Here is a 25,925-nt window from a genome sequence, read left to right as displayed (position 1 = left end):
CATTTATCTGGATGATATACCGTATTTTTCGCTCCATAAGACGCACTTTTTTTCCCCCAAAGGTGGGGGGAAAATGTATGTGCGTCTTATGGAGCGAATATAAAAAAAAAACCAAACAAAAATCTAACAAACCCCCCCCCCCCGACTCCCCCAAGACCTGCCGACTTAATTTCCTACAACCCCCCACCCTCCTGACCCCCCCCCCCCAAGACCTGACAAATTAATTTCCTGCAACCCCCAACCCTCCTGACCCCCCCAAGACCTGCCAAACATCCCTGGTGGTCCAGCGGGGGTCCGGGAATGATCTCCTGGGTGTGGGCCGTCGGCTGCCAGTAAACAAAATGGCGCCGACGGCCCTATGCCCTCACTATGTCACTGAGACCGACCGCTGCTATTGGTCGGTCTCAGTGACATAGTGAGGGCATAGGGCCGTCGGCGCCATTTTGTTTACTGGCAGCCGACGGCCCTATGCCCACACTATGTCACTGAGACCGACCAATAGCAGCGGTCGGTCTCAGTGACATAGTGTGGGCATAGGGCCGTCGGCGCCATTTTGTTTACTGGCAGCCGACGGCTCACGCCCAGGAGATCGTTCCCGGACCGCTCCTGGACCCCCGCTGGACCACCAGGGACGTTTGGCAGGTCTTGGGGGGGTCAGGAGGGTGGGGGGTTGCAGGAAATTAATTCGGCAGGTCTTGGGGGGGTCAGGAGGGTGGGGGGTTGCAGGAAATTAATTCGGCAGGTCTTGGGGGGTCAGGGGGGTGGAGGTTGTTAATTTAAAGGGATGGGGGGGGGGGTTTTGGGGGTTCCCAGAGAAAGAAAAGTTTTCTGATCTGGGGAGTGGACCGAAATGGCCCTCCCCAGACCCGAAAACAAAATGGGGAGAAAAAAAAAAGCTATGCACTCCCCTAATTTGCTCCACAAGATGCCCAGACGCAGAGCCGGTTTAGCACAATTTTTTTTTTTTTAAATTTTCCCCCTCTGAATCCTAGGTGCGTCTTATGGTCAGGTGCGTCTTATGGAGCGAAAAATACGGTACTTCTCTATTCGAAAGACCTGGCTACCCATTGCATGGACGTCAGACGTGTTCTACAATGACTAAGAGAGAACCAATTATTCGTTAAACTAGAAAAATGTCTTTTTGAGAGACAGCCCCTACCCTTTTTGGGATTCACTGTTTCCTCCACTGGGTTCCAAATGGACCCAGAGAAAGTGGCAAGTATTCGGGACTGTCCACAGCCAGTGGGACGTCGAGCGATACAACGTTTTCTTGGCTTTGCCAATTTTTACAGAAACTTTATCCCACAATACTTTTAAAGGGCCAACGACGGGAACCTCAGAGCCGTCTCCAGATGATGACAGCAGACCCCCGGGCTATTTAAGGACGGCCTCTCTCCCCCACTAACGGCAACAAGTTCCGTGGTTCCTGCTTCAGTGGTTCTGCCTTAGCGTTCCTAAGCTGCTGTTCCTGCTCTACGGATTCCTGCTTCAGCCCTCTTACTCCACGGGATCTTGCTACTGCACTCCTGCTCCACGGAGCCTGCCTCAGCACTTCTACTCTACGAGATCCTGCTTCACCGCTCCTGTTCCACAGAGCCTGCCTTAGCGCTCTTACTCCATGGGATCCTGCTACTGCGCTCCTGCTCCACGGAGCTAGCCTTAGCATTCCTAGTCCACGAGATCCTGCTTCAGCGCTTCAGCTCCACGAAGCCTGCTTCAGCGCCCCTGCTTCACTCTTTCCTTGGTGGCACCACGACCTCGGCCTCAACTGACCCTCGCTTCTTGCCAACTGCCCTCGACCTCGGACCGGACCTCCCTGGTTCTCCCTGTCTCATCTGGCCGCTTCTCCGGGACCAGCCACGCAGAGGCCCACCTAAGACCAGCCGACCCCGGCACCCAAGGGCTCAACCTGCGGGGAATGTGGGCTGGTACTGGCGAAGTTCCTGTTGGCTTTTGCTTCTCGGCCAGCCTCGCCTCCTGATGCTGGGGACCTGCGGGGCTCAACCCCCACAGATAGCGCCAACACCACCTCGGGCCAAGGGTCCACAATTCCTAACACTGGGACACTAGTGGAACAAGTAATCCCTCAACCAGGTAGCCAGAAGAATGAAACCAGTGTGTCCAGTTGTAAAATCATTCCTTATCATAGGCTGGGTGATCAAAAAAGGACTCAGTATACAAGTACCAATTGCTATCAACAGTATGCTGACAGAAACTTTTCTGGTTATCGGGGAAGAGGCCACCCTTGTATCAGAAGAGATATACTGCAGGATTCCTCAGCCAGAAGATATGAAAACCTTGCCTACAACCATCCAGAATGCAGATGCTGGTAATGTGATGAAGACCCAAGCAGGAGTCAAGAACCACAGGATCACAGGGGAAGTGCTAGAAGTTCTGACCTCCAATCCACTGTTATTGCAATTGAACTTCCTCTAAGCTGTAAATGTCCACATACAGGCTTGAGGGAAGCGCATTCCTTGGGACAGACCTTGTATACGCAAGCATCATTGAAGCTGACTACACTGCTATCTAACGGGCCGATACAGAAAGAAGCGCGGGAGAGCCGGCGAGCGCCCGCTCTCCCGATGCGCGCACAGGCCATTGTCCTGGGCGCGCGATTCAGTATCGGCCTGCATGCAAATGAGGGCCCACGGTAAAAGGAGGCGCAAGGGACACTAGCACATCCCTAGAACCTCCTTTTTGACAGAAGCGGCAGCTGTCAGCGGGTTTGACAGCTGACGCTCAATTTTACCGGCATCGGTTCTCGAACCCGCTGACACCCATGGGTTCGGAAAATGGATGCCGGCTAAACTGAGCGTCCGTCTTCCAACCCGTGGGCAGATTTGATTTTTTTTCTTTTTTTGGGGCCTCCAACTTAATATCGCTATGATATTAAGTCAGAGCATGTACAGAAAAGCAGTTTTTTCTGCTTTTCTGTACACTTTCCCAGTGCTGGCCGAAATTAAAATGTGCAGCTTCACTGCACATTTTGCTTTCTGTATTGCGCGGGAATGACTAATAGGCCCATCAACAGACATTTGCATGTTGTGGGCGCTATTAGTTTCAGGGGAGTTGGCCGTGCGTTTTCGATGTGCTATTACCCCTTACTGTATAAGGGGTAAAAATAGCGTGTCGAAAATGCCGTCCAAATGCGGGCTAACAGTGCACTTCACTGGAGCGCACTTTACTGTATCGGCCCAAAAGTGATGTTGCAAGCAGAGACCGCCCTACCCCCAGAGAGTGAATGTGGAGTATGAGAGACTGTAGAAACTTCCAAGTCTGAAGTTGAAGCTCTGCCTGTACCCCTAAGGCTGGAGAAGGGAATAACATCAGGCAACATGCTGGTAAAAAGAGAATTGAAAGTTTCAAATCAAGTGTGTAACCTGATATCAACAATGGCTGAACTACAGCAAGGTGCATATGAGGTAATTTAGGTAGAAGCAAACCCTAGCCCATTACCATCAGCCGACAAAAAAAATAACACCAAAGATAAGGATGTCTCCTTTGTGAGCTAAGCCCAGTGAAGTGATCCCATGGCTCTTCCTCTTCACCCAGAGGTCACTCTTCAAGCGAGTCCCAGACAAACAATAATCAGGACTGGTTGGCATCCATATTGCTGCAGTACCAGGACATGTTTGCTACCAGTGATCAAAACCTGGGAAAATACTTGGAGGTGGTCCACCACATTGATGTGGGCAGAGCTGAACTCATCCAACTGGCTGTCCGCAGGACCCCATTATGGTTCCAGGACAAAAAAGATCATTGTAAATGACCTCTTGTTTTGGGAACAGTAGGCTTAAAACTTTGTCTGCCACACTATTGTTGTCAACGTGTTTATACAAAATAAAACGTGTTGGATACCTCCACTGTGAACCTTCCTTTGTTACACGCTGCCACCAATCACATGGCATCAATGGCAGGAAGAGAAGAAGCAAATATATAACAATATATGTTTTAATATTTTACCTCAGAAGACTGTATTTTGAATATCCTTATTTCAGGTAAAAATCTGTTATATAATTTTTTATTGTGTGGAGAAGGCTAGGGTAGGGTTGCAAGGCTATAATGTTCACCTAGAATGCCTAATACCTTTGCACATGGTGATATGGGACCTCTCTGAATTTCTGCCAGGGGGCCCATTCATTGCTAGCTACACCCAGGTTAATATCATGAAAAGGCGTTTGAGGATTGTCAGATGTGATTTTGCTAATTTCCATTTGTTAGGTCAGAAAAAGATGTAAATACCAGTGATCTAGGCAAAAAAAACAACCCCATGATGCAGTATAGCTTGACTCTATTATGAAGAGATGAAATTTAGATGAGTGAAATAAAATGAGATGTTGGAGGAAGGAGGACTAATTAGGGCATTCACATTCCAAAAAAACACAACTCGGAACAAAATACACATTTTCAATCTTTTCATACTGCTTGAAACCAATTTAAAATGCTAAAACCTCGGACAGCATCCGTTTACTTTAAAACTAGTACAGTGCCAGTCGCCACTAAATTAAGTAATAAGAAATGGGAAGCCTTCCAAAAAGAAAGCATGAGCAAAAAGCCAACGTCTCCTCCCAAGAAAAGCCCAACTTTTGAGCCGAAACGTTTTCAGGCAGCCACTGGAGCGTGATCTGGCGCATATCCGGCTACCGCGCGCGTTGCCCCAGTTAAAAAAAAAAAAAAAAAAGATAAAACAGGCTAAAGAGAACCAAGCGGGCCTCTTCATGAGGCAAAGCATAGCACAGCACCTGCTCTCTCCTCCATGCGACACCCCTTCGTCAAGACTAAGCAACCCCCAGGGGCTCTGCACAACCGACCTAAGTTCAGGTCGAGGAGAGAGGGGGGGGCGCATGGTGCCGCGCGCGCGGCTACCCCCGCCCCCCGACTGTGAGGTCATGCGGAACACTGCACGGGACAGCAGAGGGGCGGCGCGCGAGCCCTTCGCCCACCCGCGCTGAGCAAACTTTTCACTCTCGTTCGTTTGTGCCCCACGCTACTGAGCGATGTGGAAGAACTTTTGCCATCGAGCCAGCAAATTGTGTTTTTTCCGATTCTTGTTTATTTTCTTTTATCTGGAAAACGAATCTTGACGCGCAGAAGATGTCAGATGCCATCACCCTTTAATCCCTCGATTTGGCTGTGCTGTCGCCCGTCCTCTGGTTTGTTTTTTTTCGTTCAAGTATTTGTGATAATGACTGGTTTAGAAGTTTTGCTTCCTGTAGCTGGCGGTGGCCGCTACCGAGAAACGTTATAAAAGCAGAAGAAGAAAGGACCAGCCCCGAAGCCTCCTTCCCGCGGCCGCTGAAAACTGAGTTTGGAGCCTCCAGCTCCTGTTCCTCGTACTCTTCGACTCGGGGCCCTCGCGCCGATCGCCTTCTCGGATATTTACCGTTTTTGAAAATACGTTTGTAGGCAGAAGTTGTTGTTGTTGTTGTTGTTCTTCAGGGTCGAAGGAAGATGAAGGAGCAGCTGGTGGCCGGCATGGGGGCGCTGCCAGGCGCCTCGCTGCAGAAAGCCTGCCGGCTGTTGGTGATCTTCTGTGCCCTGCACCTCCTTGTGACCATGGTGTACTACATGGCCGGCAGAGACCTGAACATCTTCCAGTACTTCACCGAAAATCAGCAGAGCCAGCACGACTGGAAAAACGCCAGCACTACCCCGGCGGCGGAGCTGCTCGCGTGCCCGGAGACCTCCCCGCTGCTGGGTAAGAGCCTGCGGTGCGCCCCCTCCCCCGAATCACATGAAAATCAACGGGGGCGCAGCATTCTTCGGTCACCACGCGGATGGGTGCTGTACCTTCCCTGGGCTTTTATTTCTATTTCCGTTAGAGCTCGGTCATTGTTTTGTATTTCTTTGTATGATTTACTCAGTTTACTTGAGCGTCTTATATTTGGAAGGATGGACCATCATTTTGGTTCAAAACAAAACGGTTTTTTTTTTCTCAGTGTAAAATTGTTTTGAATGCAGTAATCTTCATTTCTGCTAGATGTATGTTCTAACACCCTCCCCACCCAAGAAAGAGCTTTCTAATTCTTGAAAGTGGGCTCAAGGTTGGTTGTTTTTTTTTTTTTTGTTCTTTTCATGTTCGTTTGGGGCGGGAGCTGCAAAGTTGCCGCTGCTTGCGAACAGGAAGAACTTGAGAGAGACCCGCGTGCAGATTACCAGGAGGAGGCTGTTTCCTGGTGGTTGGGAGCATTCTTGGAAGGTATAGGAAGATCTTGGAGAAGGGTAATCGGCTTCTTTCTCTGACTGTAACCCCTGGTCGGAAGTATATGATCCCTTAGGTTTCGTTCCAAACCATGAGGTTGTAGTGGGTTCCCCAGCAAGAGGATAAATGCATGTTTTAAGCCTTTTAATCCTGCGAAAAACACTAGTGTCCAAAGATGGATTTCGGATATATATCAAATTCCATTTGTAGCCGCTAAAACACATTTTTCACTGTTTTTTTTCCCCCATTAATTTTTCTTGTATTTATTTTGTCTAACTACTTTTTGGGGTTTAAATACATTTTTAGATTTTGCTTTGCACAGTCTCTTTTGCTGTCTTTTTTTTTTTTTTTTTTACAGAATATGTTGAGCCACACAGTGTTTCTTGTCTAATGGTGACTGCCTAGGCAAATATACTAAGCGTTAAACATTCTGTTAGTCTGAGTACCAGAGAAATACGTAAAAACCCCTGAATATGTTTCTCAACTACTATTCACCTATGCTTTCAGGGGAAAACTTTGCTGCTTTGCTTTATCCTCCCGACAGAGCCTTCCATTCTTCTTCTGCTAGCTTGGGCTAGACTAAGGTGTGAGGCTTGACACATTCAGCTGCTTTGACCCCCAAATATCTGTAGTGGTATGCCTGCAAACTTAATCTTACTGATGGCAAAAAAAAAAAAGAAACAAACCCCAAAAAACATGACTGTTTAGCCAGGCCTTTCCCTAGGTTCCATAGCAGAGACTTTTCTCTTCTACAGTAATCTTCACTATTTTTCACAAGAAGGCCATTGTGGCAAAATAATATTCAATATGGGGGCAAGAACTATTGCCAGTCAAAGTGGCCAGTGTCTTGGCTGAAGAGGGAGGGGCTTGTCCCCTTCTAATGATGCAGTCAGCTTGGACAGGCATTCCCTTTTGATGATGCTGCCAGCTCAGATGCACTCAGGGCATACATGTGTTAACTAAAACATCTGCTGTCTAGGTCTCCCTTTCAGCCTGTCCTTCCTCTCTTCCCCCTCCCCTCCTCCCCCCAACCATTTTCTTCTTCCTGACACCCATTCTCCTCCTCCCCTCAATTCATTTAGCCCCAATCCGGTCTCAGCGCCACCCGGTTTAATTCCTGCCTACTGCACCCCCCCCCCCCCCCCCCCACACACACACACCTTCTCTGGAGGCTTGCAGTGTCACCTTTGGAACAACTGGCTCAGGAAAGCAGTGTGGGTGCTCAGATATTGCATGATTCAGACTTAATGAGAGCTGCTTGTTGCTAGAAGAAAACAGAATAGCCGCTTCAGAAGCGGCACAGGCAGTAATCCTCAGGTGAAGGTGGAGACAAATGTATAAATTGGAGGAAACAGTTGGTATACAGTACACTGTATGCCAACTGGAGGCTTGCTGCCAGTGCCACCTGAACAACTGGCTCAGGAAACAGTTGGCATACAGCTGCCTACCTGAGCTCCTCATACCCATAAGTTCCCTAGGGTTTGCCCTCTGCCAGGCTGCTTTTACCCAACAGGTTCTTATCTTCTGATACTACGTTTTTGTTTTTATATATTTATTATTTATACCCAATGTACCTCACTCACAGTCTACCCCCGATCCTTATGTATATGTTACTTATGTGCTAAATTCTTTTTTTTTTCCTCTTTTTGTGCAATCTGCCTTTACCTAAGTGGAAGCAAAAGACAGAATATCATTATTTATTTACTCTTTATAATTTGTGTCCAGAGGTCTTAAATGACCAAACTAGAGATGTCTCTAATATTAAAAATGTATGACTGTGGTATAAGACTCCATGGAAGGCGGAGTGCTTTTGGTGCCAGAAGATGATGTCTTAAAGCCTAGAGCCAAGTAACCCCAAAGAACAGTGTTCCGGGGCCGACAGTGCACACACTTCATCTTTTCTTGCTCCCAAAACACTTGGGCGCCGATGCAATAAATGTGTGCAGAAAACGGGCACTCAGTATTGAGCGCCCGTTTTCCTAACGCGCGCCCAGCCACCTCTCCTGAGTGTGCGATCCAATATTTAAATGAGGAGTCACACTAAAAAGGAGGTGCTAAAGGCCAAACGTGCGTCCCTAGCGCCTCCATGGCATCGGGCACACAGGAGAGGTGGCTGTTGAGTGGGGTTGGGAAAACGGATGCTCAATCTAGGAGCGCCCATTTTTTTGTTCCGCCACAGGCATATACACAGTCTGGACTGTGTATCTTATGTGTATTGGACATCCAGACATTTTTTTTTTTTTTTTAATAAATACTGCGTTATTTGGTTCCTCCTACTTAGTATCACTACGAGAAATCACAGAAAGCAGGATTTTTTTTTTTGTGCCCTTGAGCATGGCAATCCTCTTCGCCAGCTCTGGACTGGCATAAAATTTTCCGCATTGCAAGGATGCATTGGCCGCATGGAAAACTTATTGGAATGTGGGAATTAGCTAATAGCCTCGTCTACATGAATTTCCATATGATGAGCCCCTTAATCTTAGTGCAGTTAGTATAGATGGGTTCAAAAAAGGTTTGGATAAGTCCTTGGAGGAGAAGTCCATTAATGGCTATTAATCAATTATACTTAGGGAATAGCCACTGCTATTAATTGCATCAGTAGCATGGGTTCTTCTTAGTGTTTGGGTAATTGCCAGGTTCTTGTGGCCTGGTTTTTGGCCTCTGTTGGAAACAGGATGCTGGGCTTGATGGACCCTTGGTCTGACCCAGCATGGCAATTTCTTATGTTCTTATAAAAAAAAAACCCAACTTAGCTCTTGCTGAGTTCTAATTGATGGACCCAAAAAACAAAGCGGAAGCCGATCCAATATGCTGGTAAGCAAAAAGACAAAGGAGATTCTAATTGATGGTATTGCCTCTTGAACATCCTCATCTATCCCTGGTTTCGCCACTGAGGCCCCTAGTCCTCTTGCCCTTATGGGCAGTGCAGGGCATTTCCCCTGTGTCTGTTTCTTCATGGCCAAAGCAACCCCAGTACCTTTCTTGCTCTGTTGGGCCAGAACATCCAATCAGGATGCCAGCGTTTCTAATCTAACGCATGCTGGCAGTAAGTTGGTAAATGCAGCACACCATGCATGTTCCCTCAGGAGAACCACTCCCCACCCCCCACTTGTTCAAAAGAGAGGAAAGTGCCAACCCAGGAAGATAGAGCCCAGGGGCATCCCAGACTCTTTGATGTTGTGGTGTCGATGCTTTCCTGTCTATCCCTATTGACTAAGGCAGCGCTTCTCAACCGGTGTGTTGCCAAGCACCGGCAGGTGTGTCGCGTGCTCCCGGTCTCTCCTGCTGCTGTTACCGCCGGGCTAACAGCATGTTCAAGCCCAATGGGAACGGCAGCGTTGTTAGAGGAAGCTATGGCACCCGTGGATGGCCTTTTCTTTTTCCCGTGTCTGCCCCAGAAGGAGAAAGCCGTGCCGTGTGGGAAAAGTAGCGGCGGCAGCAGTATCAGCCCCTGAGCAGTAGCGTGGCCCGGAGCAATCGAAGCAGCCGGCAATCGGCAAAGGAGACAGCAGTATAAGCCTCCCTTGGCTGATGGGATTCTTCTGTCTTGGCCTGCAGGGGCTGGAGGAGGCTACTGCAGCTACCATTTGTGCTCGGAGTGGGGAGGAATTGAGTGAGAGAGAAGACAGCCAGCCTGTAAGTGAGAGAATGTGTGTGTGAGAGAGCATGTGTGTGATTGAGAGAAACCGGTCAAAGAGGTGATGTGTGTGTATATGTGAGAGACAATAAAAGTGACTGGTCAGGGAGTTGACTGGAGTGTGTGTGTGTGAGAGAGAGAGAAGAAGCATGGCAGTGAGAAAGCATGGGAGTAAGAAGCCTGGTGTTGTGGGGGTGTGTGTGAAAGAAAGCATGGGACTGAAAAGCCTGTATATGTGAGAGAGCATGGGAGTGGGAAGCCTGTGTGCATGCATGAGAGAGAGACTGGTTGGTAAGGTGACTGTGTGTGAGAGAGAGAGAGACTGGGGTGTGTGTATGTGAAAGAAAGTAATTAAGGGAATGAGAAGCCTGTGCATTTGGAGAGCGCAAGCATGGGAATGAGAGAGAGACTGGTGCGTGTGTGTGTGTAAGAGAGAGAAAGTGATTATGGGAATGAGAAGCCTGTGCATGTGGAGAGAGTGAACATGGGAGTGAGAAATCTGGGTGTGTGGGAGATACAGTATGGGAGTGAGAAGCCCATATATGTAAGAGAGAACAAGGGAGTGGGAAGCCTGTGTGTGTGTATGGCATGAGAGAAACTGTTCAGGAAGGTGACTGGTGTGTGTGTCAAAGACTGTTTGGGAGATGATTGGTGTGTGAGAGACAGAAACTGGTCATGGGCCCTAAGGAAAGGACCATGAGTATAGAGCTTAGCCACTACTGCTGCTTCTGGTGTGTGCTACGGCCTGCATGGAAGAGGACAGGAGTAGGAGGGGGTAAGTAAAGGTGGCTTTAAGTTTCTTTCTTGATTGACTGCCATTTTAATTATTTAATATTATGTGATGTGTCTGCTTTTTAAAAATATTTTATTGGTGTTTGGAGAATTTTTAATAGTTTTTATGAGTTTAATTGTTTGATATTATTCTGTTCATAGCTGTTTTGAAACATTCTGCTTATTAGTATAGTTTTACAATTTTTGTCTTTGTGGGGATCTATAGTTGCTTGCTAGTTCTGTTTTCGTAATAGGAGGTGTATTGGTGTTCAGGACCTGATTTAATATTTGTAGTGTTGCCTTTTCATAGATAGGGTTGCTCCTGTTTGAGTGTATTCCATAATACAGGTGTAACTGTGTGCGGATTAGTTTATGTACATAACTGCAGATCCTGGGAGTATGTTAGGTCGGTTCTGTGTCTGTTACCGAGATGAGATATTTTGCTAGCATGTAAGTGTTTGTATCAGGCTTATTTGTTTTATTTTCTCAAGAGGACCTTCATTGGTGGTAAACTGCTGTCTTTTCATAAGTAGGGCTATTGAGCCTGGTGGTAGAAGGAGTTTGAGTTGCTTTTACTGAGATGACACCAGAACCAGAATATCTTTTTTGTAGGGTGAGTTGTATGGGGAATGTTGTAATTCTGCTTTACAACCATTATTGTGGGTCAGGGGGGGTTCCCATGGATGCGGGTCAGGGGGGGTTCCCATGGATGCAAACTGTACTTTTACATCTAGCCCCGTGATGATCATGGGTTCAGTGTGTCATGCATGTGAGAACCATCTGTCAGGTGTGTCCTGACAGAAAAAAGGTTGAGAACCACTGGACTAAGGGACTCCAGTGCCTCCCCTGTTCAACTGGCTATACAACTATGAGTAATACCAATTTTTTTAAGTTGGAAAACTTTTAAAGGGTTTTTTGAGTGGAGAGAAATTGTGACGTGTATTGTTGCCAACCTCTTTGAATCTTTTTTGTTTACCAGAACTGGCCATAGGGTTGTCCAGGCATGATCATAGTCTGAGACCTGGCGAATTCTAGGTCATTGATTCCCAATCTTTTTTTTTTTTTGTATTGTGGCACATCCAGCACAGGGTTCATTTCATCATGGCACACCATCACCTTCATACTCATCTTCTCTTCCCTCTCACCCCGCATCTGTCATCACCTTCCCTTTCCTTCTACCCTTTGCTATCGCTCTCTTTCCTTTCCCCCACTCCTGGCACCATCACCTTCTTTTCTCTTCCTTCAACTCCCTAGCATCACCATCACCTTATCCTCCCTTCTTTCCCCTTCCCCACCACCCTGGCATCATCACCTTCCTTTTCCTCTCCACGCACACCTACTGGCATCTTCTTCTTTTCATTTCCCCTATCATCATCACTTTTTCTTCTCTTGTCTCACCCCCACACCCTGGCATCACCAAACCTTTCCCTCCATCCATATGGCATCGCCACCACCTCTTCCCTTTCTCTTGACATCACCTTCTTTGCTCCTCTCTCCCCCAACCCATCTTTCTCCATCCACCTTACATATTCACCACTTTCTCTTCCCTCTCTCTCTCCACCCTTCTGGAATCATCACCACCTTCTTTTCCATCTCCTCTGGCATCATCTTCTCTCTCCACTCCCTAGAATCACCCCCACTTTCTCTTCCCTCCATCCCTCTGGCACCACCATCATCTTAATCTTCCCTCTCCCCTGGCACCATCACCTTCTTTCCTTCCCTCTCCTTCTATCTCTCAGGTATATCATCACCTTCCTTGTCAGCCACCCAGCCCCTCTAGCCCTTGTCATAGACATTATCATCATCTTCCCTCCTCTTACCTCCCTGGCATCCTCACCACCTTCTCTTCCCTCTTCCCTCTCCCCCTACATCCTATGCCTTTGGGCACATTGATCTTTGCATCCCTTCCCACACCCCTTGGCACATTTAGCTATTTCTTCCCAACAGCACAAGTCTGAGCAGCACTTACCTGCTGCTGCTGCTGCTGCTGCTTCCTCCTCTGGCTTCTGCAATAGTAACAGCATGCAGCCAGCATGTTTTGCAAGAGAGAGTTAGCAGAGAGGGAAGCAGCAGCAGCAGCAGCAGATAGATGCTGCTCTCTGACACCCTCTGCTGGTAGGACATCCTGCATGCCAAGAAGGGAGAAAAACGTAAGACTGCTGCTGCCTCGTCTTTTCGTATCTGGTGGCTCTTGCGGCACTCCTGCAGATCAGCCATGGCACACCGGTTGGAAAACAGTTTCCCGTCGATAGCAGGCTGATTTAGCCATGCTGTATGGGAGCGCGTCGCAATCCTGGTAGGCGGAGCTTCCCTCAGTGAGTCACAGAGTTTTGAACTCTGTGCAGCTGTGCGGTGTGTTCCCGCACGAATCAGCCATCTCCTCAGTCTATCTTTTTCCGCAAGCCAAATGCATGCAGGGTTTTTCTCTCTCTCTCAGTGATATTTTTCAAATTCGATTTTTTTCTAGTTTTTTCCCCATAAAATGGCACCGAAACCATCAGGGTTTAAATATTGCCAATGTGGGAAGATTATGTCCCTCACGACGGACATAATTATTTGTGCCTCTGGCCCGATCACGACCAGGGATCTTGTGATTGCGGAAGAATGTCCCCCTGAGCGTGCCGACATCGTGCGGAGCGAATTGAACTTCTAAAATCATCCGCCACAATCTTCGCCCGGCCGGGTGAAGACACCATTGCAGCTCATCAAAAAAGGGCCTCCTCCCTGGGACCATGGGAGAAGCCGCAACACTTACCAGAAGTTGGGCCCAGGTACTTTTTGCCTACAGAGCCCAAGAAATCTCACCAGGGGTCGAGGATTGCTCTCCCTGCTCCCATTAAGAAACCATCTCCGTCATCCGAGGCACAGGGACCTGTCCTCGGCGTTTTGCGGCCTAGGGTACCGCCGCGTTGAAGTGCACAACAGACGCGCATCACATGCGACGCATGCGCTGTCTACGACTAATCGAAGCGTATTGAGCTGTACACGACTCCCACGAAGCAGCAGGCGCCATCCACGACGCCTTCGAAGCAGGCTGCGTCATTCACGACGCCTTCGAAGCAGCCTGCGTCGTTCACGATGCCTTCGAAGCACGATGCACCATGCAGGACACCATCAAAGCATGCAGAGCAGTCTAGGAAGCCATCGAAGCATATTGGGCTGTCTACACATGCGGACCCTACAGGGCATGTACCTTCCAAACACCATAAAATGAAGACACACTCAAAGTCCATACACAAACACCGTGGGTATAAAGGGAAACCAGATACATCATTTGTACATTCTGGCCACTCGTCTCATTCCCAAGCAACCCTTACAGGTGTGGATGTAAAATCTTTCTCCAACCCACCCCCCTCCCCTTCTCCTTCACCCAGGGCGAGCCCCAACTGTGCGGTCTCTCTATATTCCGACATGTCTTCCGTCTCCAAATGGAGAAGCCATTCGCCGGCCTTGCATCCACCTTCTCTTAAAAGATTGAAGCCTGGTCCTTCAATAAAACATCCGGCAGGTCTTCATTCTCAAGACATTCCGAATCCCCGCCCGTCTTCTAAAAAAAAGTCAGACTATAATGCCACGAGGCGCACTAGCATCAAAGGCTATGTCTACAATATCTCAGGCGTTAATCTACCTTCTTTGAAGATGTAGAATCCATGTAAGTACCACATTATCCACCAAAGGATTCTCCACCACCATCTTCTCTTACAGAAAAGATTCTTGCACCTCCAACAGGAGAGGATATTCCCGAGTTTCCAGGTCCGGATCACCCCTATAGCCCAGAATCGCCAATTACATCGGTTTCATCTCCCTCTTCCTCCACGGGTGGTAAGGTGTCCGTCCCACCAGACACCTTACCAGAACCCTATTCTCCTCCGGAGGATCTCTCCTACTCTAAATTTATTGAGAAGGTGGGGGCACTCCTCAGTGTGGAGACGGGGAAAGTATCTGACCCACGTTCAGAGACACTCTATATCCTTAACATTTTTGACATGCCACATGAGCCCACTGTGTTACCACCAAATGCAGTTCTACAAGGAGTTCTAGAAAAGATGTGGGAAGCTCCTTTTTCCACCCCTTCCACATCTAGGAAAATGGACTTAAAATTCTGTATGCGGAACTCAGCAATTTATAACTTGGCTCAGCTTCCTCATAACTCAATTGTTGTTGAATCTGCGATGTCCAAGGCAAAGCATCCAAAATTGCACACCAGCACTCTACCAGGTAAAGATAACAGATATCTGGACGAGTTTGGCTGAAAGTCTTATCACGCTGCAATGCTGTCATCAAAAATAAGTACTCATCAATTTTATGACTCAGTACTTACTTGAGTCTCTACAAAAGTTATGACCACTCTGCCTAGCAGACAACGATTCGTTACTACAACCCTTTGGATTTAGAGGAAGGCTTGCGTCATTTGTTACGTTCCATTTACGAAAACTTCGTAACATCTGCCAGGACCTCGTCAGCAGCATTTGCAGCTCGTCGCATAGCTTGGTTGCGAGCTAGCGCCATACGGGACGATGTCCATGAAAAACTGGCAGATCTCCCCTGCAAACCTCAAAATCTATTTGGAGACCAATTTGCAGAGACTGTTTCAAAGTTAAAGGAACAGAACTTAGTGGTACTCTCTCTAACTTCACCAACTGATTATCATTCTTCATTGAAAAGATATAACCCCTCGTATCGCTGTAGAACGTACCCAAGGGGCCAATTTCATTCTTATCCTTCATTCAGAACACAACCATTCACTCCATCAAGATCTGCTTCGCAGTCTTCGCTCCCGTGTCAGCGTTCCCAACAGCAGCATCCTTCTAAACAGGCTATAGTGCCCCCACAGAAGCAGCCTTCGGCTTTTTGAGAGCAGCAACACCATCCTCACTGCTACCAGTTGGGGGACGCCTACAATTCTTCCACAAGCATTGGGAATCCATCACTTCAGATCGTTGGGTCCTACAAATTATAAAGGAAGGTTACCAATTGAATTTCCTAACCAATCCTCCTCTGCCGCATATACCACCTCTGCACGGCTTCCAACATCAGATACCCTCATTAGAAATGGAGGTCTCAGAACTCCTTCTCAATGAATCCATTCAGCTCCTTCCATCTCATCAAAAAGATCAAGGATTCTACTCCCAATACTTCCTCATTCCCAGGTCTTCCACCCATTCTTGATCTTCGAGACCTGAACAAACATATTCAAAATGAACTCTCTTAAAAACATTCTTCCTTTCCTACAACGGAACGATTGGATGTGTTCCATTGATCTGAAGGATGCTTACTCGCACATTCCCATGCACCCATCTTCCTGGCGTTTCCTATGTTTCCGGGTCCAGAACACACATTACCAATACAAGGTCCTTCCGTTCGGCCTTTTCTCGGCACCCAGAGTATTCACGAAGTGCCTAGCGGTGGTGGTGGCGCATCTCAGACAACAGTCAATCCAAATTTTTCCTTACCTGGACGACTGGCTTCTAGTAGCCTCAGACCAAACTACGCTCAAGACCCATACAGCCACCACATTGCAATGTCTCCATGATTTGGGATTCATCATCAATTACGAGAAATCCCATCTCTAACCCACACAACTACTGCAGTTTATTGGAGCAGTGATACACACCGTACACAACAAAGCTTACCTGCCTCGGGACAGATCTCTCACTCTCTCTTGAATCTAGCACAACGTTTGCACAGGCAAACCTGCTCCTCTGCACGACGTGTTCTCCAATTACTTGGCCACATGGAGGCTTCAATCCATGTAGTCCCTCACACGAGACTCCATATGCGACAACTGCATTGGGGCCTAAAGCATCAGTGGTGCCAGTACAAACAGCCTTTATCCAAAAAGGTCCATATTACTGCACCAATGAAGTTGGACATTCAATGGTGGCTCTCCCATTCCAATGTCTCCATGGGTTCCCCATTCAGGACACCTCCTTATCAACTGATTCTCACCACGGATGCCTCTCGAAAGGGCTGGGCAGCACACCTAACCACCTTAAAAACTCAAGGGTTATGGTCCCTCAGGGAATCGACATTACACATAAATCTCCTCGAACTTCGAGCAATATGGAAAACACTCCAAACCTTCTCAGCTCAAGTAGTAGGGAGACGACTTATGATTTATATGGACAATCAAGTCGCCATGTTTTACATAAAGAAGGTGAGTCAGGTTCATGGACTTTTTGCCGGGAAGCCCTCCGGATACTTCATTGGGCGGAGTCCATGCATACGTCCCTCCAAGGCAACCTACTTGCCGGGATTAGACAACAGCACAGCGGACCGCCTCAGCAAGATTTTCCATCCACACAAATGGATGCTCAATCGAGAAGTGGCAGCATCTCTTTTTCGCGAATGGGGCTACCCCACACTCGACTTATTTGCGACAGAGGACAATCGTCAAGTCCTCTGCTTTTGTTCAATTTATTCCAGCATGCTTCGTTATGCGCCAGATGCGTTTCTCATTCCATGGACGGAGGGTTTCCTTTACGCTTACCCTCCAATTCCGCTAATTTCCAGGACAATCCAAAAATGTATACAAGATGTATCGGACATGATTTTGATAGCTCCAGTGAGGCCAAGGCAACCGTGGTATGCATATTTACTCCGGCTATCCATAGCTCCCCCAATTCCTCTGGGATCTCACCCAAATCTTCTGACATAGGAAAGAGGCAATCTTCTCCACCCAATGTACCACTCCCTTCACCTAACGGTGTGGAGATTGAAAGGCAAATATTAAGTCACCTTGCACTTACGTCTTCGGTTGAGGATGTATTTATCGCTTCCAGAAAAGCGATAAATACATTTACAAAGGTAAATGGCACCGCTATTCACAGTGGTGCGCTCACCGAAGACTTGATCTTTTCTCCACAAAGGTGACAGAGTTACTTCAATATCTACACCACCTTTACCATTCCGGTCTCGCTACTGCATCTGTGCGGGTCCATGTCAGTGCGATTGCTGCATTCCACCACATGGACAAGGGGCTTCCGATTTTCACATCACCCCCTAATTTCCAGATTCATGCGTGGGTTACTCCACCTCCGTCCACCAACAATGAAGCCTCAGGTTCTCTGGGACTTAAATATTGTTCTGGAGCAGTTAATGCTGTCCCCCTTCGAACCTCTAGACACTTCTCACATTAAATATTTATTATTTTATTTATTTATTTTTAATTTTTTATATACCGAGGTTCTTATAGAGACTACAAATCACTCCGGTTTACATATAACAATAAACTGCCCAACAAGATAAGGGGCTTTAAAACAGTGTTCTTGGTGGTGGTTACATCAGCAAGGAGAGTCAGCGAACTACAAGCTCTAGTTCACTACTCTCCATATCTGGAATTCTTCCATGACAGTCACACTTCGACCTCACCCAACCTTCTTACCGAAAATAGTCTCTGCGTTCCATTTGAATCAAACAATCACTCTACCAATCTTCAAACCGAAACCACATCTCCACGATAGAGATTGGCAGTTGCATTTACTTGATTACAAACAAGCTCTGGCTTACTATAAACAGAACTGAATTGCAGTCTAGACCATCACCGCTCTTCCTTTCTTTCAGTCCTAATGCTCCGGGACAGCCAGTCTCCAAAAGAACGATTGCCAGCTGGTTATCCCAATGCATCCAATTCCGTTATAACAAATGTTCCCTAAAATTGGACACTAAACCTCGAGCACACCAAATTAGAGCCATGGCAGCATCGGTGGCACACCTCAAGAGGATTCCATTAATAGATATTTACAAGGCTGCAACGTGGTCCTCTTTACATACATTTATGTTGCACTACTGCCTACAGCAACAATCCACCTCCTGATGCTGCACTGGGTTCAGCAGTCTTGTCCAACCTCCAACAACGATAAGACTGTCTACATTATAGAGATGAATGTCCTACACCATGACAAACAAAGGTGGACACCATCTATAACTTGGGACTCCCATACAGTATGGCTAAATCAGCCTGCTATCGATGGGAAAAAGCTAGTTTGCTTACCGTAAACTGATTCCGTAGATAGCAGATGATTTAGCCATGCGTTCCCGCCCTCCTCCCTAGACAGTTAAAAAAAAAACAACAAAAAAACAAACAAACTGTGGTCAGGTTAGGGATGCTCAATTAATGAGCGTTCATTTTCCTAACCCGCTGACTGCCATCTCTCCTGGGTGCCCACTGTCAAGGAGGTGCTAGGGGCACACAGTCGTCCCCAGTGCCTCCTTAGCGGCGCAACCCATCATCTAAATATTCGATCGTGCGCTCAGGAGAGGTAGTTGGGCACATGTTAGGAAAGCAGGTGCTCAACACTGAGCATCCGTTTTCCCGCATAGATTTATTGAATCTGCCCCTTTGTGGGCAGACTGGATGGCCCATTTTGCTCTTTATCTGCCGTCATTTAACTGTTAGGTCATTGGCTGCCTGCACATACTATTGCAGCTCAGTAAAGGAGAGGGGAATGGGGTTGACTGATGTGATGAGACAGTAACCCTGTACAGGATGAGAGAGCCAGTGTCCTTAAGTCATTTTGTGTTTGTTTCAAAGGGTTTGATCATCCCGATTTCCCTTCTTGTGTACTCCTAAAGTTCCTGCAAGTATCCTGATTGGGAGATCATTAAGGGAGTGATCTGTCTTCGAGAAATGTAAATCTCCTAGGCTGTAATTGGTTTTCTTTGTAAAGTTTCATGTCTGTATAAAGGTTATTCTTACTTTTTGGCTTCTTTCACAGATTAAGCATCCTGTTTCACACTTCTTGCATTGCGTCATGTACACAACGTTCATAGCGAAGCATGAATGTGAACCTTTTTATTCTGAATGTCTTTCCCATTTGGTTAGCTGTAGGGTTCTGTGAGATGATGTTGTGGCACAACCTGCATCATAGTGTCCTGCAGGGTTTTGTGTTGTTTTCTTCTGTTTGGGGTTTTGTTGGCAACTTACTTGGTGTAAGTTTTTGTTTCAGATTAAGTGGTTGCAGAAAGGCTAGAACAGGGGTACGTGGTTTTTTGTTTTTTTGTTTGTTTGTTTTTTAATCTTGTCCTGTCTTTGTGTCTCTTGGTACCTTCCTGTCTGTCTACAGTGCTCATCCCCCACATGGTAACTCTCTACTTCCCTGGCCAAGACACACGTTATAAACGAAGCAATAAATTCTGTTGTGATGAAGACATGAGGTGTTCTGACAGTGAAGATAAGAGTTTATTGGGTTGGTCAGTTTTATTCCCCACTTTCGCAAGCCTCCACCTGGTGTGTCTGTAAGAGCTGTCTACCTCTGAATTATGGTAATGCCTTGGGAATTAGGTCTGACTTCTAGGTACATGTGCTTATGGTGAAGAACATGGGCTTTAAAAATAGTATGGATTATTTTGCCTGTAAGATAAGTAGCACAATAATACATTTTTTTGGTAATTAATTTGCACTTCAAAGGAGTACAGGATGCAAGGCTAGAGGAGTTTCACATTTTATTAACATTTGATCCACAATGGTAGCATACTTAATACATTTCCCCATACTTTCTACTCTTCATGCATTTATTCCATATTTACAAGCATGACTTGCAGTGCAATACAGGATGTAAGTAATAAACTAAAAATAAGATGAGAAATAAAGAAAATATAATTTATTCCAACATATTTACAGAAAATAGGGGGGGGGGGGGAGATCCAGAAACCAGTGAGTATAACAAACTGAAATGAAAAATAGGAAAATTCTTCCCAGAGGACACATACTGTAACAATTATAGAGTCCTTCTCAATTCCTGCCCTCTACTACCTCAAACAGAATCTGGGAGGATTCCTCTGACTGGAAGTCTGGAATCAATAAAGCAACAAAGCTGAGAAGGTGCAGAAAAGACAAACTTTTCAGACGTAAATGTGGCCAAACATTTACAAGGAAATCTTAACACAAATTGGGCTTCAAGAGCAACAACTTATTTACATATGGTAAGAAATTTTTTCCTATGTTTTTGGGTAGTCCTACAAAAATCAGAGTATATCCAAACATTGAAACCCATATAAAGAATATGTTCACAAAGAATATACCGTCTAAGAACCATATCTCGATCACATAATGAAGTTGAGGATCACAGGGCTACTCTGCTCATTACCTTATCTATCACAGTTGACCCTAAAAATGCAGGAAGATTTAAATCAATTTCTTCTAGGTTTCCTTCATTCCCTTGACATTCTGTATCCATAGCATGGCCACCATTAGGGAGGTAGTAGGCCTTTAGGATAGGGGGTACAACCATGGAGGGTATTTTGAGAATGTCTCTCATTTAAGGTTTAAAATTTCTTCCGACAAGGTCATGGAGACTCCAGGAAATTTTAGAATCTGAAGATTAACATTTTTAGCCAAGTTTTCCAGCCTCTGATTAACTACAGTTTGTATTTACAATATCTGAATACTCTTTCCAAATATGATTTTAGGGCAGTTTACAATCCTTTTCTGAACCAAGGAGGCTTGCACAGAACCAACCCAGAGGTTGTTTGTGGTAAGGACTCAATCTGTGAAGTATGAGAATGAGAAAGTTCTTCATGAGCACTTATAGTAAGCGCAGTAAGGGAAATCGGAGACTGTTCCACAGAGGAAATAATTTCTCAGTTATTAAGAGTAATAGAGGGTTTAGAAGTCCCGATTTCAGTCCAAAAAGGCTGAACGTTTCCAACAGAGTATAGTGTGCCTCAGAAATAGGTCTTAACTGATCTACTGACCTCATTATCTGCTCCTGCTCTGTCTCCAAGCTCTGGCAAGCCATCATTGCTACTAGCCAAATGATGGCCAGCTAAGCAGCTCACAACAACAGTCTGCGACGATCTCCTCACTGTCGTCAGCCCCACCCCTAGCACCACCATCTGGGGCTTTAGCATCTGCTCCTCTGGTGTACACTGATATCATTTGTTGTGGCATTGAAGGGGAAACAAAGATTCTGTTATCAGGAGAAAATTCTTCCTTAGCCCCTGGGAGCTGTGCCTTTTCTACAGCGCAGATTGCAACCGGGGGGGGGGGGGGGAGGGGGAAATGCTTCTGAATTGACTATTGCCTGGAAGTTTCAGAATTGCCGATTGCTGCACAGGTACATAAGAAATTAAGATATGCCATACTGGGTTAGACCAAGGGTCCATCGAGCCCAGTATCCTGTTTCCAACAGTGGCCAATCCAAGTCACAAGTACCTGGCAAGTACCCAAAAATTAAATTAATAGATCCCAAGCTAATAATCCTTACTGATTATGGACGTCTGCTCTAGGAACTTACCCAAAACATTTTTAAACCCAATTACACTAATTGCTGTAATCACATCTGGCAATAAATTCCAGAGCTTAATTATGCATTGTGAGAATTTTCTACGATTTTTGTTTTAAATGATCTACTTGCTAACTTCATAGAGTGCTCCCTAGTACTTGTATTATCCGAAAGAATAAATAATATTCACATTTATCCGTTCAAGCCTTTCATGATTTTATAGACCTCTATCATACCCCCCTCACCCTCAGCTGTTTCTTCTCCAAGCTGAACAGCCTTAACCTCTTCAGCCTATCCTCATACGGGAGCTGTTCCATCCCCTTTATCATTGTCGCCCTTCTCTGTACTTTCTCCAGTGCAACTATATCTTTTTTTGAGATGCGGTGACCAGAAGTGTACACAGTATTCAAGGTGCAGTCTCGCCATGTAGCAATACAGAGGCATTATGTCATCCACCATTTTATTTACCATTCCTTTCCTAATAATTCCTAACATTGCTTTTTTGAACGCCGCAGCACACTGAGCCAACAATTTCAATGTTATCCTCTATGATGCCTAGATATCTTTCCTAGGTGGTAACTCCTAATGTGAAACCTAACATCGTGTAACCACAGCAAGGGTTATTTTTACCTATATGCATCACCTTGCACTTGTTCACATTAAATTTCATCTGCCATTTGGACGTCCAATCTTTGTCTCACAAGATACTCCTGCAATTTATCACAATCCACTTGAGATTTAACTACTCTGCAAAATTTTGTGTCATCTGCAAATTTAAGCACCTCACTCATCATGCCCATTTCCAGATCATTTATAAATATTTTAAAAAGCATCTGTCCTACTATACAATTCCCTGAGGCCTGCCACAGTTTACCTTTTTCCACTGTGAAAACAGACCGTTTAATCCTACTTTGTTTTCTGTCTTTTAACCAGTTTGCAATCCACAAAAGGATATCACCTCCTAACCCCTATCTTAGAAGCCTCGCATGAGGGACTTTGTTGAATGCCTTCTGAAAATCTAAATAGACAACAAAGGTTCACCTTTGTCTACATGTTTATTTACCTATTCATAAAAATGTTGGAGATTTCCCATGGGTAAATCCATGCTGGCTGTGTTGCATTAAACTATGTCTATCTAAGTACAAAATCTTAACACACTTATTAATGGTGAAAAAACAGACTGGCTCAATACTGCAATAAAAATACACATACCACAGCGAAATCTGCGATCCATGAATAAAAAAAAACTGTACAACTAATACAAGAGAGAGCAATTTCTTTAGTAAGTGCAAGTTTATGGAACTCACTACTGATCGAAATTCACCTGCAAAAAAACATAAAAAGTTTTTAAAAAGAAACTAAAACCTAGTTGTTCAGGAAGGCCTTTTCTGACATCAACTAACATATTTTCATTCAACAATAAGTTGTTCAGACTCCAGGTTACTTATTTCACTTTCATTTTATGAATTTTAGTAACAGTTTTACCTATCAGTTTAGTTTTATCACCTTTAATGAGTTCTCATACCCCCCCATTTCACTAATTTTCTATCATTTTATAATTTTTAGTAAGAATGTTTTTTACTTGGGTTTTTTTTATCATTGATTTAAATGCTTTTAGTGTATTTATATGCTATTAACATTTTAATTATGTTTTAGGAATATTGTATATTTATTAGTCTTGATAATGTGGTGATATGTTTTTAGGAACTGAAATATACTAGAAATTTTATGCCTTTGTTGTAAACCGTTGTGATGGAAGTTACTGAATGACGGTATACAAAAACTTATAAATAAATAAATATTCTGTGATTTTATTCTTTATAACAGTTTCCATGATTTTTCCCAGCACTGAAGTCAGGCTCACTGGTCTGTAGTTTCCCAGATCTCCCCTGGAGCCCTTTTTAAATATCGGGGTTACATTGGCCATTCTCCATTCTTCAGATACCATGGATGATTTTAATGATAGGTTACACATTTTTACTAATAGGTCTGAAATTTAATTTGAGTTCTTTCAGACTCCTGGGGTGTATACCTTCTGGTCCAGGCGATTTACTACTCTTCAGTTGTCAGTCTGGTCTACTACATCTTCCAGGTTCACCATAATTTAGTTCAGTTCATCTGAATCATCACCCTTGAAAACAGTCTCCAGAATGGGTATCTCCCCAACATCCTCTTCAGTAAACACCAAAGCAAATGATTCGTTTAGTCTTTCTGCAATGGCCTTATCTTCTCTAAGTGCCCCTTTAACCCCTCGATCATCTAATAGTCCAACTGACTCCCTCACAGGCTTTCTGCTTTGGATGTATTTTAAAAAGTTTTTATTGTGAGTTGTTGCGCCTATGCCAACTTCTTTTCAAATTCTCTCTGTAAGACACTGTCTGTCTTATCAGTGTCTTACTTTTAACTTGCCAATGCTTATGCTGTATCCTATTTTCCTCTGGATCCTTCTTCCAATTTTTGAATGAAGATCTTTTGGCTAAAATAGCGTCTTTCACCTCACTTTTTAACCATGCCGGCAATCGTTTGTCATTCCTTTCACCTTTCTTAATGCATGGGATACATCTGGACTACGCTTCTAAGATGGTATTTTTAAACAATATCCAGAAGCTGCACTTTCTAGGTTTGTGGTTTTTTTTTTTAAACTATTTTCCTCATTTTGTTAAAGTTTCCCTTTTGAAAATTTAGTACTAGAGCCATGGATTACTTATTATCCCCCTTCCTGTCAATTCAGATTTGATCATGTTATGATCACTAATGCCAAGCGTCCCCACCACCGTTACCTCTCTCATCAGATCATGGTCTTCACTGAGAATTAGATCTAAAATTGTTACGTCTCTTAGGGACTTAAGGGGCCATGGACTTCTCCTCCAAGAACTTATCCCAACCTTTTTTGAACCCAGCTACAGAAATTTTTTAAACAAATCTACTGGAGGTGTTATTTTTACAATAGGAAAATTCAAAACACAAATGTTCAAATTTCTCAAGGAATTCTCCATATATTCCATTTTCTTTGCTTGTACTTGTTCTGATATAATCAATTTTTGTTGTACCTTCTCAACATTTTCAAGCCTATCTGCAACTCCCTTAATCTTCATATCTTGTTCCTTAATCTTCTTCTCCGTAGCCATGCATCGTTTGTTTGTATCCATAAAGGTATATAAGCACATAAGAAATTGCCATGCTGGGTCAGACCAAGGGTCCATCAAGCCCAGCATCCTGTTTCCAACAGAGGCCAAACCAGGCCACAAGAACTTGGCACTTGCCCAAACACTAAGAAGATCCCATGCTACTGATGCAATTAATAACAGTGGCTATTCCCTAAGTAAACTTGCTGGGCAGACTGGATGGGCCGTTTGGTCTTCTTCTGCCGTCATTTCTATGTTTCTATGTAATAGCTGTTAATGGACTTCTCCTCCAAGAACTTATCCAAAGCTTTTTTGAACCCAGCTACACTAACTGCTCTAACCACATCCTCTGGCAACAAATTCCAGAGCTTTATTTTGTGTTGAGTGAAAAAGAATTTTCTCCGATTAGTCTTAAATGTGCTACTTGCTAACTTCATGGAATGCCCCCTAGTCCTTCTATTATTCGAAAGTGTAAATAAGAGTCACATCTACTCGTTCAAAACCTCTCATGATCTTAAAGACCTCTATCATATCCCCCCTCACCCGCCTCTTCTCAAAACTGAACAGCCCTAACCTCTTCAGCCTTTCCTCATAGGGGTGCTGTTCCATCCCCTTTATCATTTTGGTTGCTCTTCTCTGTACCTTCTCCATTGCAACTATATCTTTTTTGAGATGCGGAGACCAGAATTGTACATATTATTCAAGGTGCGGTCTCACCATGGAGCGATTATAGAGGCATTGACATTTTCTGTTCTATTAACCATTCCCTGACTAATAATTCCTAACATTCTGTTTGCTTTTTTGACTGCTGCAGCACACTGAGCCGACGATTTTAAAGTATTATCCACTATGATGCCTAGATCTTTTTCCTGGGTGGTAGCTTCTAATATGGAACCTAACATCGTGTAACTACAGCAAGGGTTATTTTTCCCTACATGCAATACCTTGCACTTGTCCATATT

General features: G+C 45.1%; 1 protein-coding gene across 3 annotated transcripts in view; it reads left to right on the top strand.

Annotated features, from left to right (window-relative positions):
* The first annotated feature begins 4,710 nt into the window (after positions 1 to 4,710).
* LOC115092847 (beta-1,4-galactosyltransferase 1-like) overlaps positions 4,711 to 25,925 on the top strand; it is a 224,698-nt gene continuing 203,483 nt past the window's right edge. The window contains exons 1-2 of one of the 3 annotated variants that reach the window (XM_029604211.1): positions 4,712 to 5,156; positions 5,443 to 5,701. In XM_029604211.1, the coding sequence (XP_029460071.1) occupies positions 5,455 to 5,701 (247 nt within the window). In that variant the 5' untranslated portion in view covers positions 4,712 to 5,156; positions 5,443 to 5,454. Of the gene's footprint in view, positions 5,702 to 25,925 lie in introns of all 3 variants that reach the window. The other 2 variants (XM_029604219.1, XM_029604201.1) reach the window with 2 other exon arrangements.

Source organism: Rhinatrema bivittatum, chromosome 1, assembly GCF_901001135.1.
Source record: "Rhinatrema bivittatum chromosome 1, aRhiBiv1.1, whole genome shotgun sequence".
NCBI classification, from domain to species: domain Eukaryota; kingdom Metazoa; phylum Chordata; class Amphibia; order Gymnophiona; family Rhinatrematidae; genus Rhinatrema; species Rhinatrema bivittatum.
Note: the sequence above shows the minus strand (reverse complement) of the source record. Positions and strands in the feature narration are given on the sequence as shown.